This window comes from Phacochoerus africanus, chromosome 13 (assembly GCF_016906955.1).
Source record: "Phacochoerus africanus isolate WHEZ1 chromosome 13, ROS_Pafr_v1, whole genome shotgun sequence".
Classification (NCBI taxonomy): Eukaryota; Metazoa; Chordata; class Mammalia; order Artiodactyla; family Suidae; genus Phacochoerus; species Phacochoerus africanus.
The window spans coordinates 9,195,114-9,213,537 of record NC_062556.1 but is presented as its reverse complement, the minus strand read 5'-3'; the positions used below and the strand labels follow the sequence as shown (position 1 = coordinate 9,213,537).

Below are 18,424 nucleotides of genomic sequence, written 5' to 3'. Positions count from 1 at the left end.
CAGAGCTCCTAAGAGGAGCTCAATTGGCCAGTAATTTGATCGTGGACCTCCCAACCTCCAGAAATATGAGAAAATTAATGTATGTTGTTTAAGCCTCCTAGTCCGTGTATGGTGTTTTATTACGACTGCCTGAGCAGACTAAGACTAGTGTAATTTGCTTAAGAATTGCATTTTGGGTTTTTTTATTATTTTGTTTTAGACATTATTGTATCTTGTTTTCGAATACATTATTTGTATTTTGTTTAGGATGTGAGATGAGGTTTTAAACTGTTTTTCCCACTCCCACTGCCAAAGAGACACCCAATCATTTCAAAATCACTGGTTTATAATGCCTACTTTATTTTGTATTTTTTAAAAATAATTTCTGTGTTATTGTAATAGTACAATATTTTATTAATTATAACTAAGCATGTTTGTGTTTTGTTGGACTGATCTTATCATTACTCCTCTTTTTGGTATCCATTTATTCTTCTACACGGACTTAAAAATCACACTGGAATTTTACAATGATATGTTCACTTAGAACTGTCACCTTTTATTTTTATTTATTTATTTATTTATTTTTGTCTTTTGTCTTTTCTGTTGTTGTTGTTGTTGCTATTTCTTGGGCCGCTCCCGAGGCATATGGAGGTTCCCAGGCTAGGGGTCGAATCGGAGCTATAGCCACCGGCCTACGCCAGAGCCACAGCAACTCGGGATCCGAGCCGCGTCTGCAACCTACACCACAGCTCACGGCAACGCCGGATCATTAACCCACTGAGCAAGGGCAGGGACCGAACCCACAACCTCATGGTTCCTAGTCGGATTCGTTAATCACTGCGCCACGACGGGAACTCCTAAGAACTGTCACCCTTTAAATTCATTTTTCCATGAAGGAAAATGGTATGGCTTCTCTCTCTTCTATATCTCTGCTTTGGTATTTTCTACACACAGGTTCCCGCTACTTCTTTTTAAGGATATGTTTAAATCAATCTATCTAATTCCATTGTTGTAATGGTTATTGTGGTGGAGTAAATCCCTCTTATTCTCAAGTGTATATCTGATACAAAGTAAAATTACCAAAGTTAGTTACATACATACATACATAGCCTATCATGCTAAATTTTTCTGTTTTTATTTTTTGGCTTCTTAGGGCTGCACTCGCAGCATAAGGAGTGATGAAATGGGAGCTGTAGCTGCCAGCCTACGCCAAAGCCACAGCAACAGCAATGCAGGATCCAAGCCACGTCTGCGGCCTAAATCACCGCTCACGGCAACAGCAGACCATTAACCCACTGAGCAAGGCCAGAGATTGAACCTGTGTCCTCATGGATGCTAGTCAGATTCATTAACTGCTGAGGCACGACAGGAACTCCCATGCTAAATTCCTAAGTTTTTCAATTGCTTCCCTTATTTTTTTAAGAATACAAAAATAAAAATAAATTTGTCTTTTTTGTCATCATACTTTTGATTCCTATTTCATATTTTTCAAAATTGGTCAAATATTCCAGAACAATTTAAATAATAGTGGTGATAACAATAACAGGTTGCTTTGTTTTGTTCCTTTTTTTTTTTTTTTTTTCCCTTTTTGTGGCTGCATATGGAAGCTCATGGGTCAGGGACTGAACCCATGTTGCCACAGAGACAATGCCAGACCCTTATCCTGCTATCCCACAGTGGGAACTCCTGTTTCTGATTTTTTTTTTTTGTCTTTTGTCTTTTTAGGGCTGCACCCGTGGCATGTGGAGGTTGCCAGGCTAGGGGTTGAATCAGAGCTGTAGCTGCTGGCCTATGCCACAGCCAGAGCAACTCAAGATCTGAGCCACATCTGCGACCTACACCACAGCTCACAGCAACACTGGATCCTTAACCCACTGAGCAGGGCCAGGGATTGAAATTGCATCCTCAGGGATACTAGTCGAGCTTGTTAATCACTGAGCCATGACGGGAATTTGTGTTTCTGATTTTTAATAATAATGTTTTAAGTATTTTGCCTTTAAGTTGAATAATTTTTACTAAATCATTGCCTACTGACTTAAAAAGATAAAACATTTAGTATGAAATGTCTTTATGGTATTAGTGTAGCTATATCAAGAAGAGTTTTATTCCTGTCATTTTATTTATGTCAATTTGGCATAATCTGAGACTGTTGTTAATATTTTTTATTTGGGATATCAATTTGCTTTAAAAAAGTCTTTTTTTTAGCATTTAAATTATCCTTAACATTCCAGGAAGAAAAGATCTATAGATTGCTGGTTTTAATTTGTTAGTATTTATCTAGTTTTGCACATAAATTAAAAATTAACTGTCGTTACCTACAGATAGCAAGAGAAATATTAAATTAACTCAACTCTCCAATTTTAAATGTTATAACTCATTTTGATGTCCAAAAGTCTCAAAATGTGGGTGAATTCCTTTATCCTCTGGAAAAGGTTGGTGAAATTCAATGTCCACTTTCTTGAGAATCTTGTAAAATAATCTAGCTTCCTAAAGTACTGCGTTCTCTAATTTTTCATTTTTGCACTGCACTGTATTCAGAACGGAGGGGAATATAAAACTGAGGTTAAAAACAGGAAATGGGGAAAATATTTTATTTGCAAAACTAAATATTAGAATTTAACTGTTTACAAAGAAAAATCCATTTGCAGTGCAATTTTGGTATGTGAAACTGGTAGTGAAGATAATACTCTTTTGCCATAACCTATTGTTCTTTACATTGAAGTTGTCTCATAATTTTCATCTCTTTGAAGATATTTCAGTTGAAATTAAGATTAATAAGGTTCTTCTGAAAATGGATGCGATGTTACACAAAAGGCAGCCAAAGAACTCCATTAATTATACAAATAAATCTCAGAAGCTCTGCTCCAAATGGTAGAACTAGGTATGGAATTTATAGGATAACAAAATATTAAGAATTATCAAAACATCTTTCCCAATTTTGTGGGGAAGGGGCAGCATGTGAGTGTGGAAGCCTAAATTGAGGTTTCCAACAAAAGAGAGAATTTTAAGCTCTCCACTTAAGGCATCTTCAAGCACACGGTGACCAACTTTCATAAATGATAATGAAGGAATTTCTGTACTAAGTGAGAAGCAGGCCTAGAAGACATAAACACCTTTCCTCAATTCAAGGATTCTCTTCTACAAATCCAGATAACAAGATTCCTTTCTACATAAGAGATCAATGTTTAATTCTACTGGGGTGAAAATTTTAAACAGCCAATAAAAATTATAATTTATAATATACTTAAGATCCAGTAAGAATTTTAGAATTTTAACTTTTTTAAATGGAAAGAGAAACAATCTGCTAAAATAAATTACTGGAGAAACCTGAAAATAATTTTAACTTCTTGAGATATGTAATGTTGGGCCAGGAGAAGACAAGAAGGGCAAGCAATATTTCAGAGAAAGCAAAAGCCTTTACTGGTAACTTTTCACCTTTATTAACTGAGTAGATTCAAACACATTAACATTTATTATTAATCACCAAAAATATTAATCTTTATAACAATAATAAAACAGCAGCAACTACCATACATTTGGGCTAATTCATTTATTCTGATAAACCTTACCAGCCAGTCACCCACACTTTACAGATAAAGAAAATGATTCAGGGAACCTAATGGGTTTTTTAAGAAATGTTGAGAGCTAACCTAGAAAGTCAAAATGTGTCTAATTATTAATGCCAGGTTGTGTTGGAATACATAACTACATTCTACATCTGTACAAAAACTGCCAAATCTGTATTCAAATGACATTTACAAATTATGTTTATCATACTAGTTATCATTGCTATTTAGATTAAAAACTAAACAGGGACTTTATGAAAACTGTAGCACTTCCTACCTTTACGACAAGTTTACTTAGTAATTAAAGGCTCAGAAATCAACTAACAGGGTTGCCGTCATGGCGCAGCAGCAACTAATCCAACTCGTATCCAACTAGTATCCATGAGGATGTGGGTTCAAACCCTGGTTTCACTCAGTAGGTCAGGTATCTGACGTTGCTGTGAGCTGTGGTGTAGGTTGCAAATGCAGTTTGGATCCCGTGTTGTTGTGGCTGTGGCGTAGGCCGGCGGCTGTAGCTCTGGTTCAAACCTAGCCTGGAAGCACCCATATGCTGTGAGTGCAGCCCTAAAAAGCAAAAAAAGAAAGAAAGAAATCAGCTAAAGTGGAGCAACCTTTAAAGACCCTCTCTTCTAGTCTCTTTCTCTAAGGCTAAGTCTAAACTTACTGCGTTTAAAAAAACACAAAAGCCAAGCAGTTCTGAGTATGGAACTGGCAAGTTTGATTCCAAAGACCTAAAGAATAAAGATGGCTTATTAGAATGACAAGAAACACAAGAGATTCAAAGTACTTAAATTACATGGTAGAGGAAAATTATAAACTCAAATTTGTGATTAAAAAAACCATTAAAGTAAAATCGGATGTCAAACTTGTGAGTAATGTCAATTGGTTTCAGTGTAAAAATTATTATTTATATAATAAAATTCTTATTATAATTATCATAAAATCAAACCAAATATCTCACCCTTACAAGATCAGAGTCGTCTCTCTTGTCACTTTTTTTTCCCGGCAAAGGTGAAGACATTGTGTAATCTTCATTTTCACTGTGATCCATCTCAGAACTATCAAGCCTTTTAATAAGACATTTGTAATTGTTATTATCATCAAATAACCTTAAAAATGTTTTTCCTGTTCCCTGGTGTTGCTTTAGAGCTTTATGAGGAAAGGTTTCATTCTTTTTGAAATGTATCGGTTTTAACAGCATGTCTCATATTTAACACCATCTGGCAATTTTCCATCTTCCTCCCTTTTTGCCTCTTCCCTAGATTGCTAAAGGCTGGCTGCTCACTGTCTCTTCCTACCTCAATTCAAACTCCTCCACTCTCCACAAACAATCACAACTAGGCTCCACATCAACTTCCAGTTTTACTTAAAATCAAACCCAAATTCCTTACATTATCCACAAAGTCCAAACACAGTCTGGCTACCTCTCAACCTCAGACTGGCCATTATTCTCTCTTTTCTACTCTCCAACCAAACTGATCTCTCAAGCACACCTGGCTCCAGAAAGAGTCTTAGTAAACTGATGGGATTTGGAGAAAATAGTGACAAATGGCTGAAACAAAGTTTAACCGCAAGTATACTGAAAAAGTCTCGAAGGGAAACGGGGAGTCATTTGTTTTGAATAAGAATGGGAAATGAGGGCAGAGTAAAACTGTACCATTGTCTTGAAAGCAAACAAGGGAAGCCAAGCAATAACCTGAGAACAGTGGCATTTAAAAAAGATTACCTAGCAGTGATAGAATATACACGGCCAGAGAAATAAGAAAGGGAAAGAGCCAAATACCACAGTAATTAAAGGGAATGAATGAAATGACGATAGCAGAAGAGTATTAAATAAACGTCATAGAGAAAAATAATTGGCCAAACGTCTTAGCATATGAGGAGCATCAGACAATTTTGAGCCCCTTTGCCTAGATGGATGAATTAATTAGATCATCTTTCACTATAATCAAGAATTCAAGGAGAAAAATTGGTAGTTTAGGAAATGAGTTGCTGGAAATGTCTTTGGTCATGTTAAATATGAGGCCATCCACTAGCACAATGTCCAAATGTTATACATTGGTGAAGGGTCACTTATGAATTAGACACTAATATGCATTAAAACAGAAATCTCGAACAAACTAGAGCTTTCTATGTAATTTTCGTTCGAACCCTATTATATTATATATCCTTTGACAATTTATTCATTACGAGGAAACTGGTAAGACATGGAGAATGTCTCCTGCCTTCTTTTTTTTAAAAAAAAATTTTGGCTGCACCCGCAGCATATGGTAGTTCCTGGGCTAGGGATCTAATCCAAGCCAGAGCTGCAGCAAGGGCTCATCCTTAATCCACTGGGGCCGGGCCAGGGATTGAAATGGTGCCTCCACAGAGACAAGCCAGATGATTAATCTACCGTGCCACAGCAGGAACCCCTGTCTCCTCCCTTCTTTAGTGAATGGTTATGAACAGTGCCAAAAACAGCATAATCTTTCATAGTAACTTAGCAAATTCAATAAATGACAGCAGTTTAGCCTTGTACAAAGCTCTGCTGCTGACAAACGCATTATGCTAAAACTAGCTAAAGTGTGAATTATTTTTTTATTTCTTAAGAAGAAAAAAGAATCTCCTGCACAGCATAATTTGAAAGTACATTTTTAAACTTTGTTTTTAATAAAAAAGCATGCATACGCACAGGGTAAAAAGGAATCTGAAGCACATCAGAATATAAAACGGTCTCCCTCCTACACTAGATTATCTACACTATTAAGATGCTATGTATTCTTCCAAAAACTTTCTATGCATTTACAAGCAAATGTAAATACAAATCTTTCTTTTTTTTTAATTCCAAAAGACTTTACACGATTCTATTGTTTGCCTTTTTCACTCAATAATGTGTGTGGAAACTTTTCATATGGTTCAGAACTTTGTCATTTTTTAATGACTATGTATTCCACTGTATGGATGTACCATAATTTAAAAGTTTACAGTCACTAGATACTTAGGTTGGAAATTAGCTTATGTCTACCAACAACTGAAATATGAGAGGCTAAGACGGAGTACCTTCCTAAATGAGCAAGCAAATACAGACAACTGTACATCTACCAGTGTTAAACCAGAATGTTCAGGTAGGCATCGATTTTTATTCACTGACATGAAATGTTTTGAGTTACGTTACTTTAGAGATCAGAGCCTTGGTGGAATCCTTAAATATAAAGTATAATATTTCTTATGTACTCACCTCCCTTTTATTCTTCCAGGAGAGCTTGGATTTGAGCTGCTGCTTGCATTGCTTACAGTTTCCATTCGCGATGATTTTGTCTGAGATTGTTTGCCTGCTGATGAAAGCGGCTTATTAACAGCTCCTAGAACATTGGTTGTTTTAGGCTGAAATGAAAAATGCATATCTCTTTCTATTTGATTAGAGCCAAAAGAAATTTAGATACAAAGAATCATAAATAACATCTGTCAAAGAATTTACATATACAAATCCATGAAAAATCTGCCTACTCTTAAGCAAAATAAGGATTATAGATTGAATATCACCTGAACAAATAAACTATATAAACAGAATAACAGTTAAGTTTCTTAGTTATGTGCAGGAAAAGGTTTACATAGAAAGTAAGGACAAATAAAATGCACAGTCAACAATGAAAACTGGTAATCACAGACTCTTGCTACAAAGGAAGGACATAAGATATTTTTACCTTAATATTTTTATCTTAATATTACAGGATATTTAAGAATCATGGTCTCCAGGGTTTTATTGTAAGGTAAAAAGTAAGTTCTGTATCTCAGTTTGCATCTATATAGAAAATATTTCTTCTTAGTAAATGGAGGGTATCTAATACTTCTATTTTCTTTTGACACACCAATTTTTAAAGAAATGCAAAATAATATCATTATGTTAACAGCCACACTAAAAAAAACTACCACATAAAAATTAAAACAATTTTCAAAACATACTTTTCCAGGAGTAAAAAACGATTTCATTTCTGGAGGCAGATAATTTTTGGTGTTACTGAAGTTCTACAAACAAGGGAAAAAAGACATAGTCAACGAATACTGAAACACTGTCTCTATCAGGTGATTCAAGCTAACAAAGCACAGAGCAGCTTTTGTTTTAAAGTATGTTATAAAATACATATTTATTTAAACTAAAAAATCAGTTGCAACACAAAATTTCAGTTGGTGATTTTAAATGCTCTAATAAGCGTGAACTAACCTCATACTAACCCTAGTATAAATACAACACATCTGAGCTCTAACACACTAGAGTTCTAAGAGTATGTCAGCAAACAAATGCTTCTGTAATAATGCTCTCCAGGGAACAGGACACATACACTCCACAGAAAGGTGAATGCTCAGAAGCAGACAGTCTCTTTTATTGGGTGAACCTACTGGCCCATTCCGATTTGTAAGCACTGGTAAGTAGTGACTGTTTCGTTACTCTCAGTCCCTTAATAGGCTTAGATGCACGATGAATCTCTATTCTAAAAGACATTTTTTGGTATCATACAATACTTGAGTTTTCCAAGAGTGGTTTGGGAACATTCCTGAAGTGTTTCCAGGGTCTTGCGACTGTTCCAGCACTAGTTCTCTGCTTGCTTCCTCCTACCAGTTACAAATCTCCATCAAGAACCTATTAACTTCAAATCATATCAGCATTCTCCTTCCCATTTTAGATCAATGGCCATTAACCCATATTTACAGGCTTTAATCACACTTTTGCCTGTGCTCTTAGACTGGCATAAAACTTGCAATACAAACTCTAGAGCATCCCAATTCAACTCTGAAGCTTATCTGTGTCCTCCAGTTTGGCCCTTATGCTGGTCTTGAACCACACTGTTAAGATTCACCGCGACCTTTCCATGACATTAGGAGTGGGCCAACTCGTGATACTGATCCTTCCTGATCTTCCCACAACCTAGGGGTGAGAACACGTTTTATTTCAACTTACACAAACAAATTCTAAAAAAAAACTACCTTGTCAGGTTGGGTGAAAAAACGAGCTGGCAGTACTGGGTCTTTAGGAGATTCCAAACTATATGTGGTGCTTTTTGACATGATGATATTCATGGCAACATCACACACAGTATACAGTTTCTGCAATGGTATTAAAAAAAAAATTAGGTACTTAAGTTGGCATCCCAGACTCTGAATTAGGAGTAATTCTGGAACATGCTTACTCTGTTATTATCATTAGTTACTAGTAACAGCACTGCTACTGCTTTTATAGTAATACTATATCAGTAAGTCTAATTACTACTGATACAAACACCATGCACTTTTTACTACTAATAGAAAAGAATGATTGTCGTCCATAGAAGTTTCATACCCTATACTCCAATGTTTAAAACTGACATGGAATCATAATTATTTACAAAAAATTACATACTTCATTCATTTTTGCATCATCTGGTCCTTGAGCATCTTTTGTTTGTTTAATATTTTCTACCATCTTTCTGATAAATGCATGACTGTTATTTTCATTTTTAGCCATTAATATTTCCAGAACAAACCAAAGACATCTAAAAAAAAATACCAGAAGAAAGAAAAAATTCATTATTAAATACAGATAAAATAATTTTAAATGTAATAATCAACTCCAGGAGCAGAAAAAATTAAAAGCAAATAGCCATAAATAGATAGAGAAAAAGGGGTACGTCACATACATATCAGCAATGTGGGTATGAGTTCATAAGACCCCTTCTCAAAGTTTCACTAATTTTACTAAGAAGGCAGCTTAAAAAGAAACAGAAATGGTAGAGAGAATGAAGGGAGGCCTGCCTAAAGGAATAACTAAGGCACAGACAAAGTGAAGCCTCAGATATTCAAGCCTGACTGTGGTCCTGAATGGAAGTCATCAAGAAAATCTAAACTCCTTACTCAGTAGTTAAGAATCTTCATCAATAAATTAGAGGGAACAACTCTACATACTGTTTTTGCTTAAAACGGGGAAAAAAGAATAAAGTTTCAATATTTTAGTTTTAAAGTTAATTACATTAAACCTGGAAAAACTAAAGTGCTTTGTCACTGTATTATATAAATAGAATGGGACAGAGTGATATGACAGAAGAGAAAATGGAGAGGAAAGGGAAATGGGAAACAATGTATTATTCTAGAAGGGGGAAAAACAACCTTTGAGACCTCAGGCAGAGGCTAAGTTTTTCTGGAGTGGTTCTCTGATAGAATGGAGATCACTCTTGGCTGGAGTAGGGCAATGTATAAATCTAGCCAAAAATGTCTAGTAAATTCCAAAGAATATTTCATCTATTTTAAAAACCAGTGTTCTCTGAGAAAGAGGGGTAGCAGAAAGCTTTTCTTTGATATAATCACTCAACAGAGAATTCATTTTGGGAAAATTAACTGCTTATTTTTTAAAAATAGAAACCGTGGCAAAAAGAAGGTAAAAGCCTTTCTCTTGTCATGAGAAAGTTATCAGTAATTTAATTTTGTTCTCTTAAAGCATCTCAAATGTTTAACTCTGGCCACAAAGTTCATCCTTCATTGAAACAGAAACAGGGTCTCATTCTTAAAGAACTCTGCTGGTCTTATAAGGACCTCTCTAAAAAATGTTATATTCCCCTATTCCACATCCAAGCATTGATATTCTTTCAGCCTGTCTACAAGAATCTCTGAAAGAACTGCAGCTTTTAGAAGCTCTGAGAGAACCACCAATGAAGGAGCAAGCAGGCGCAGTTCCCTGGTTATCAACCTGGGCTATTAGCGAATCAGACCACTTCTCTCTTCCTTAGGGAGGAAGATGGTAACTGCAAAGAAAATGTCCTTACCATGTGAATAAAGAGAGTATTAATTCACCCCAAATGAAAATCTATACAACATTACAGAGGAAAGTAGGAAAAGATAAGAGCTGGAATGGAAACTCTTAATGGACTGCTTCAGTAGAAGAGAATTGTTAGGCTGGTAGAGAAATAGGACAGTAATACAATAATTATGCTAAGTTGTTTGGGGAAACTATCTAAGAAATGAAATGTGAAGCAATGGTATGAAAAAAGAAAGAGAACAAATAAGGTAAAGAACCTTAAACTCCTAATAAATGAAATAAATTTAATAAACTGATTATAACTAAGATTCCATTATCAGCAGGAAAGGGGAAAAAACTTTCAGAACATATGAAAATGGGATGGAAAAAAATCTTACTCTTTAACATCTTTAAGTTGTTCAATATCCTGTACTTTGACATAATCTGGGTCATGTGCCAAAAGGTGAATTGTATATGGAACAACATACTCAGGTAGAAGAGACAATAATTTTTCTGAAAAAGAAAAAAAAAAAAAAAGAAAGAAAGAAAAAAGAAAGAAACAAAACAAAACAAAACAAAAACATCCAGGTTAGAAAACCAAGTTTTACTCATTCTCTTTCTCTCTGATACTGTATTTCCTCTACCCCAATAGTTTACCACAATATGGTAATACACTGAAACGTCCAATGCTGAAGTACATCATAAGTTAAACAGCTTATTCATTCATCCATGATGTCCAACGTTGAAATGCCTACTAAATGCACATGTGCTGAAGCTACAAAGACAAATATTGGAATTTTCAATAGATAGAGGGAAAAGTGACCCAAACCATATTCAAGACTAAGAAACATAAGAACTATTTTTCTTTTTATTATTAGCAACTCAATATTCAATACTCCCTTGTAAGCTGCTGAGCAAAATGATAAAAACTAGTAAATGTTTCATTTAGTATGGCAGAAAAAATTACGAAGTAAAGGTTGACACTCTGGATATTATTTGTAACAGAAGAACAGATATAAAGGAATAGATTCTGTTTATAGGGCATTTTAAATAACAAAGTTTAATTTAAATTCAAATATTTTTATATTTTGACTGAGATCTACATATTTTATCAAAGGTTAAAAATGGAAATCCTATCTAGTTTTAATACAGATTACTCAAAAGACCAGGATTCATATTCTGAACAATTCCTTTCATGTTTCCTACTCTCAAAATAAAATTTTAAATCAGATGTTCAACCTAGAACACAAAAATATATGTGTCAATAAGGCACCAAGTTTTCTTTATTTCTATTACTGAACTCAAGGAAAATAGTTTGTGTGTAATATCCTTCATTTCAAGGTAGGTATAGAAGAAAAAAAATGCAGCAAGTTTCAAAATTCAGTGAAATTTGAATTAAAGTCTATCAAATAGTTACTGAGCGCTTCCTCCTCTTTTCCAGGTCTACTATTTTTATCGGGGTTTCCTGTTTTAAATGTAAAGATGAATACAACTAGACAAAGACCTCACACTAGAGCACAGACAGGACAGAAGCTATACTTCATTATGGAAAGTGCCCTAAAATAAGAATAGCTAACAACTACTGAGTATTTCTTTGGACCACGCATTATGACAGGTCCTTTATATACATAATTTTTTAATCCTCGTAACTAACATAAGACATGAGTAAAATTATACTAACCTTACAAATAAGGAAACTAAGGCTAAGACTGCAACAGTGACCTGCCCAAACACAATTAGTAATTGGCAGGGGTGGGTTTGACTCCAGAGCCCTCATTTTTTACAAGGTGAGGAAAGAAGTGATGAGGAAACACCAAAACTGTATTTTAAAAGATTCAAAGGGGGCGCAAACCACTCTCCTTGGTTTTGTTTGTTTATCTGTTTGGCCAGAAGGGGGAGGCAATTTCCAGACAGAGTTGACAAAAGAGAAAAAAAGACAGCTGCACAAATTTCAAATTATCTAGAGTACGAGGATCACAGAATTTACAGTAGGGAGTGGCTGAGAGAAAGCTTGAAACTCAGGGTAAAAATAAACTATAAAGGGCTATGCTCATGCTTTTCAACCTGATCCTATGAGCAATAAGGAATCAACAGGGATTTCAAGTAAGGAAGTGATGTGATCTGATCTGTTTTAGAAAGATCACTTTGATAGTAATGCGGCACAGCTGGAGATGGGCCAGAAACAGGGGAACATTTGCACAAGGAGTTAATTAGGAGTATATATGATAACCCAAGTGAAATATACCAGAGTAGGAGAGCTGAGGAAAAATATTCAAGATCTTCAGAAGAAGAATTAAGAGGATTTAGTGACCAATGAGAGGAACAAAGAAGACATGAAGAATGTCTCTGACTTCTGACTTGCATAACTGGATGGGTTTTAATGATGTTAAACAAGTCCAAGAAGTCAGAGAGGCACAAAAACTAACAGCACGGATGGGGTAAAGTGAGCAGCTTTTAAAAAGGCACACAGGAACCTGCTCTTCATGTCAGCTACAGGTAAGGTCAACCAACAAAGATCAAAGAACAATCTATATAAATGTACTTTTTACTGTTTTATTAAAAGTACCTCCCATGGAGTTCCCGTCGTGGCTCACTGGTTAACGAATCTGACTAGGAACCATGAGGTTGCGGGTTCGATCCCTGGCCTTGCTCAGTGGGTTAAGGATCCGGTGTTGCCATGAGCTGTGGTGTAGGTTGCAGACGCAGCTCGGATCCTGCGTTGCTGTGGCTGTGGTGTAGGCCGGGGGCTACAGCTCCAATTGGACCCCTAGCCTGGGAACCTCCATATGCCACGGGAGCGGCCCAAGAAATGGCAAAAAGACAAAAAAATAAATAAATAAAAGTACCTCCCAAGTCACTGCTTATTTCCTTTGGCCTTTCAGTCAGTTACATAAAGAGGTATAGGTTGATATTTAAATGCCCATGCATTTCTATTTTAAAATGACCTTTTAAAAGGAAAAGCTGTTATTGAAAAGAGCAACAACTCATATTTAATGAGGGTCAGTTAGAATATAATAAATAACAGTACCATCATCTTGAGGTTTATACAACTGAAACTGGCAGGATGGAAAAGGACACTTTTCATTTTCATGTACGCTTACCACTAACAGCTGCATGCTGCTTCAAATACTCGCGCCTCACATTGATATTTTTTACCAGACACTGCCTGGCATGAGCTCTTCTTTCTTTTACAGGATCTTTTGCACAAAGTGCACAAATGGCCATATACTCAAGCGGAAGCCGTAATCGGGAAAGGCCTTTGTGAAGTTTCTGAGCAAATACTTGTCTTACTTGGTAGCATTCATCCTGTGAAGACACAATTATTCCACATATTATCCAATGGCACCGAAGAGCAAGTAACAACTTTAGATATTAAATTCACTATATCAAGTAACCAGAAATATGGCAGGTTCACGTACAAGCTTTGCTTCTGCTCCCAAGACTGAGACACTGTGAGAAATTAACATCAAGGCTGGAATGATCACCTGGACCCTGATAACTCCCAGTTATCTGTGTTAGAACATACTGACTGTGTTCTTCAAATACATAACTAGTAAACACACGTCCATCCTGACTTAAAGACATGAAAAAAAAGTTCAAACACTACCTCAAATTTAGCGTCTTCATTTACTGAGCAAGATAAAACTCTGTCCAATTTATATATTTTGGTTCTATCATTCAAAAACCTATTCAGATTAAAGTGTGCAACTCTGAAGGCAAGCGTTAGTAATCGATCTGAGACACCACATTGCTTTTGGTTCTATAAATGAACCATTCTGTTCATTACCACCAGGCCTACTTTCCTCTCCTAAACCACCCACCTCCACTCTGTAGCCAACTCCTCCCCATCTTTAACGACAGCTCCCATGTCGTCCAGAAATCACTGTGTAATCTTTACCCTGCATCCACCTCAGTGCTCTCTTGGCACTCTGCATTTCTCCAGCATAAGATCTAGTATACAGCAGGAAAATGACTGGAGTATCTGTCTCATCCACTGCTAGCTGTTCCTTAAGGACCAGAACTATGTCTTGACTCTTCTGTGTGCTTCTAAACCTAGCATAATGTCTGCTACACAGACCTCAGAATTTTTTCTAAACTATAGGGAAAAGCTCAATATGACTTTTAAGCCCTATATGAGACATACAAAGACCTCCTATGACATAGGAAGTCGTTCATAGTTAAACCTTACACTCCACCCATGAACACAACATGTGGTGTGTTTCATATTATTGCAACTTTATGTTTATTTCTTCTATCTAGAGTGCTCATTTTTTCTTCAAAACCATCTTGCCTTTATCTTTAAATCCTTAGTTTATGTACTTTCTTTCATCTAATTTAAAATTCAGTTTATTATAATACCAAATGCTCACTTTAAAAAAAGTAGTCAAGCTTTCACAGAAATACTGTCTATTATCAACCCTCATACTCCACAAAACAAAGTTAAACTTATCTCATTCCTTCCTCAGTACTACTCCTACAGGGAGAGAAATCTTCATTATCTGACTATTTATTATGAAAATACCCAGTTACAAACTGTGTAAGTAAAAGTCAGTATATCACAAATATATTCACAAATGAAAAGACCATTCATTAAAACTTAAACGAGGGGGAGAGGGGTAAACTAGGAGAATGGGATTAATGGACACCAAAAACCATACATAAAATATATAAGCAATAAGGATTTACTGTACAGCCCAGGGAATTATTCTCAATCTCTTCTAATAACCTGTAATAACTATATAATGTGCAAAAAACCTGAATCACTATGCTATACATCTGAAACTAACACAATATTGTAAATAAAATGTACATCAAAAATACAACAAAAAACTAACATCCCTCCCTCTTAGATACACTCCTAACCAAAACAAAGTTTTTGTCATTCTCTCACTAATCAAAAAGGATCCAACAATACAATGCAAACTGATTACAAAGTCCACTGTGAATCATGACAGAGGTAGTACAATTTCAAAAAGTCATTTCAGTGATGGTCGAGAAGAAAACCGTCAAATCATATGCAAGGCAACTGACATACTGAACAATAAAAGACGAGAAAACTGACAAGAATGATGATACAATAGGTACATCAAAAGAGAATCATCTGAATAAAAATTTAAAAGATGTGCTCCTGGGAACTAAGCAAGTCCTCCAATGTTTATTTCATTTTTGTTTTTTTTTGCAAAGATTTATCCTTTTCATTAGGTTATAAAAATGTGAAGTAAAGGATAGATTGATACAATTTTTATCAGGAAAAAAACACTCTCAAAAAAGCAAACACTTGATGCCTTCATGGTTATGATTATAATCAATAATTGGTTTCATATAAAGATGGTGTCCAATACTACAAAGTATTTTCCCCCAAGATAAAGTTCTGATCAAAGCTTTTAAGCAAATTAACTCTTTTTTTTTTTTTTTTGCTTAAGGGCCACAGCTGCGGCACACGGAAGTTCCCAGGTCAGGAGTCTAATCAGAGCTGGAGCTGCTGGCCTATGCCACAGCCACAGCCAATGCCAGACCTGAGTCATGTCTGCGACCTACACCACAGCTCATGGCAACACCAGATTCTTAACCCACTGAGTAAGGCCAGCGATCGAACCTGCATCTTCATGGATACTAGTCAGACTTGCTACAACTGAGCCACAAAGGGAACTCTCAAAATTAACTTCTGCTTAAGTAAAAAATAAGTAAATTAACTGCATCTTAAGTAAATTAACTTTTTCCCCCCTTTTTTGACTGTCCTGTGGCATATGGAGTTCCTAGGCCAGGGATCGGATCTGAGTGGCAGTTGTGAACACTGGGTCCCTAACCCAATGTGCCAGGCCAGGGACTGAACCTGAATCCAAGTGCCCCTGATCCCATTGTGCCACAGTGGGAAATCCTTAAGTAAATTAACTTTTTTTTTTTTGGTCTTTTTTTTGCTATTTATTGGGCCGCTCCCGCGGCATATGGAGGTTCCCAGGCTAGGGGTTGAATCAGAGCTGTAGCCACCGGCCTACGCCAGAGCCACAGCAACGCAGGATCCAAGCTGCGTCTGCAACCTACACCACAGCTCACGGCAACGCCGGATCGTTAACCCACTGAGCAAGGGCAGGGACCGAACCCGCAACCTCATGGTTCCTAGTCGGATTCATTAACCACTGCGCCACGACGGGAACTCCCATAACTTTTTTTTTTGTCTTTTTTGTCATTTTTTAGGCCGATCCCTCGGCATATGGAGATTCCCAGGCTAGGGGTCAAATTGGAGCTGTAGCCGCCAGGCTACGCCAGAGCAATAGCAACACTGGATCCAAACCGTGTCTGCAACCTACACCACAGCTCACGGCAACGCCAGATCCCAACCCACTGAGCAAGGCCAGGGATCGAACCCACAACCTCATGGTTCCTCGTCAGATTCGCTAACCACTGAGCCACAACGGGAACTCCCACTTTTAATGGCCTTTTTTAGTACAAATTATCCTCAGAACTACTTCTACTACCTTGTAAATAGGTCAATTACTTTGTGTACTGCATAGTATTATCAGCACTCATTTTCTGCTCTCAAAAAAGGTTATCTTCTTGAGTGCTGTAGCCACGGCTCATCTTTGTATTTACAGAATGTAGAATAATGCATGGCACATAGCAGTACACAGTGACATGAGTTGCATTCAAATTCTAAAATACGTAAGTATTAAATAATTTTAAGATGCATTATCATTGAATTTCTATTCCTCCAGAGGTACTTTCCATTCAAATACCTGACAAGGGCCTCCGAGATACAAAACTGCCTTGAATGAGCTCAACTCAAATAAAGAGAAATAAACCACAAGTACATAAACAACTAAGCACAAGAAATATATGTACCAGAGGACTATAGATAAAATCTAAAGGGAATCGAAAGGAGATCAACTCTAAAAATATAAGCAAGTTTTGTATAGAAGGTTGTGTCTGAGGCATGATTTGCAGAAAACACTGGATTTGGAAGTGTAGAAACCGGAAGGTGGAAAGAAAATTAGAGGCAGCAACTACAGATACATAAAAGAAAAATGTTCGGCTTCACTGAAATGAGGGTAGATAAAAAGGGCAGTGTGCTAAACAGTATTTTAAAAGTATATTAAAAATATATTTAGGTCCAAGTATTAGAAAGGCTTGAATGGAAAGTTCTAAAATATGTAGAATTTTTTCTTCCTTAAGAGCACAAACTCCTAGGAGTTCCCACTGTGACTCAGAGGGTTAAGAACCCGACTAGTATCCAAGAGGATGCAGGTTTGCTTCCTGGTCTCACTCAGTGGGTTAACGATCTAGCCTTGCTGTGAGCTGTGGTATAGGTCACAGACACAGCTCAGATCTGGCAATGCTGTGGCTACAGTGTAGGCTGGCAGCTGCAGATCGAATCTGACCCCTAGCCTGGGAACTTTCATATGCTGCAGGTGCAGCCATAAAAAAGACAAAAGACAAAAAAAAGTATAAACTCATACATACACACACACACATATTTTTAAGGGTCACACAAAGCATATGGAAGTTCCTAGGCTAGGAGTCGAATGGGAGCTGCAGCTGCCTGCCTATGCCACAGCCACACCAGATCTGAGCCATGTCTGCAATCTACACCACAGCTCACAGCAAAACGAGATCCATAACCAACTAAACCCACTAAGCAGGGCCAGGGATTGAACCCATGTCCTCATGAATACTAGTCTGGTTTGTTACAGCTGAGCCACAACAGAACTCCAAATATATACATATTTATGGCTATACCCATGGCATATGGAAATTCCCAGGACAGGGATCAAACCCAAACCAGAGCTGCAACCTACACCACAGCCACAGCTGCAGCAATGCCAGATCTTTAACTCAGTGAACTAGGCGGAGGATCAAACTCCACACCATCACAGAGATAACAATGGATCCCTAACTTGCTGTGCCACAGTGAGAACTACAATGCTAGCCCCCAAATATTTCTGACCAGGGGAGTAACATGATCAGAATTGTGAGAGGAAAATTTAACCAACAATAGAGAAAGTCTCACACTGTAAGTGAGAGTGGATGATGGGAACAGCAATAAGAATGGTTAAGGTATGAATTAAAAAGATCATGAATTAAAAATCAAAGAACAAAATAATGCTATTTGAAGCAACATGGACTGTCCTAGAGATTG

The 18,424-nt window shown here is 36.7% G+C and overlaps 1 protein-coding gene across 5 annotated transcripts in view; it reads right to left on the bottom strand.

Moving 5' to 3' along the window:
* Positions 1-18,424, bottom strand: part of PDS5B (PDS5 cohesin associated factor B) — a 210,141-nt gene that overhangs the window by 8,866 nt on the left and 182,851 nt on the right. For 3 of the 5 annotated variants that reach the window (XM_047755637.1, XM_047755636.1, XM_047755640.1), the window contains exons 25-31: positions 13,392-13,596; positions 10,689-10,803; positions 8,923-9,055; positions 8,511-8,630; positions 7,491-7,553; positions 6,766-6,911; positions 4,507-4,612 (exon numbers count right to left, since the gene is read on the bottom strand). In XM_047755637.1, coding sequence (XP_047611593.1) covers positions 4,507-4,612; positions 6,766-6,911; positions 7,491-7,553; positions 8,511-8,630; positions 8,923-9,055; positions 10,689-10,803; positions 13,392-13,596 — 888 coding nt within the window. The remainder of the gene's footprint in view (positions 1-4,506; positions 4,613-6,765; positions 6,912-7,490; positions 7,554-8,510; positions 8,631-8,922; positions 9,056-10,688; positions 10,804-13,391; positions 13,597-18,424) is intronic. The other 2 variants (XM_047755638.1, XM_047755639.1) reach the window with 1 other exon arrangement.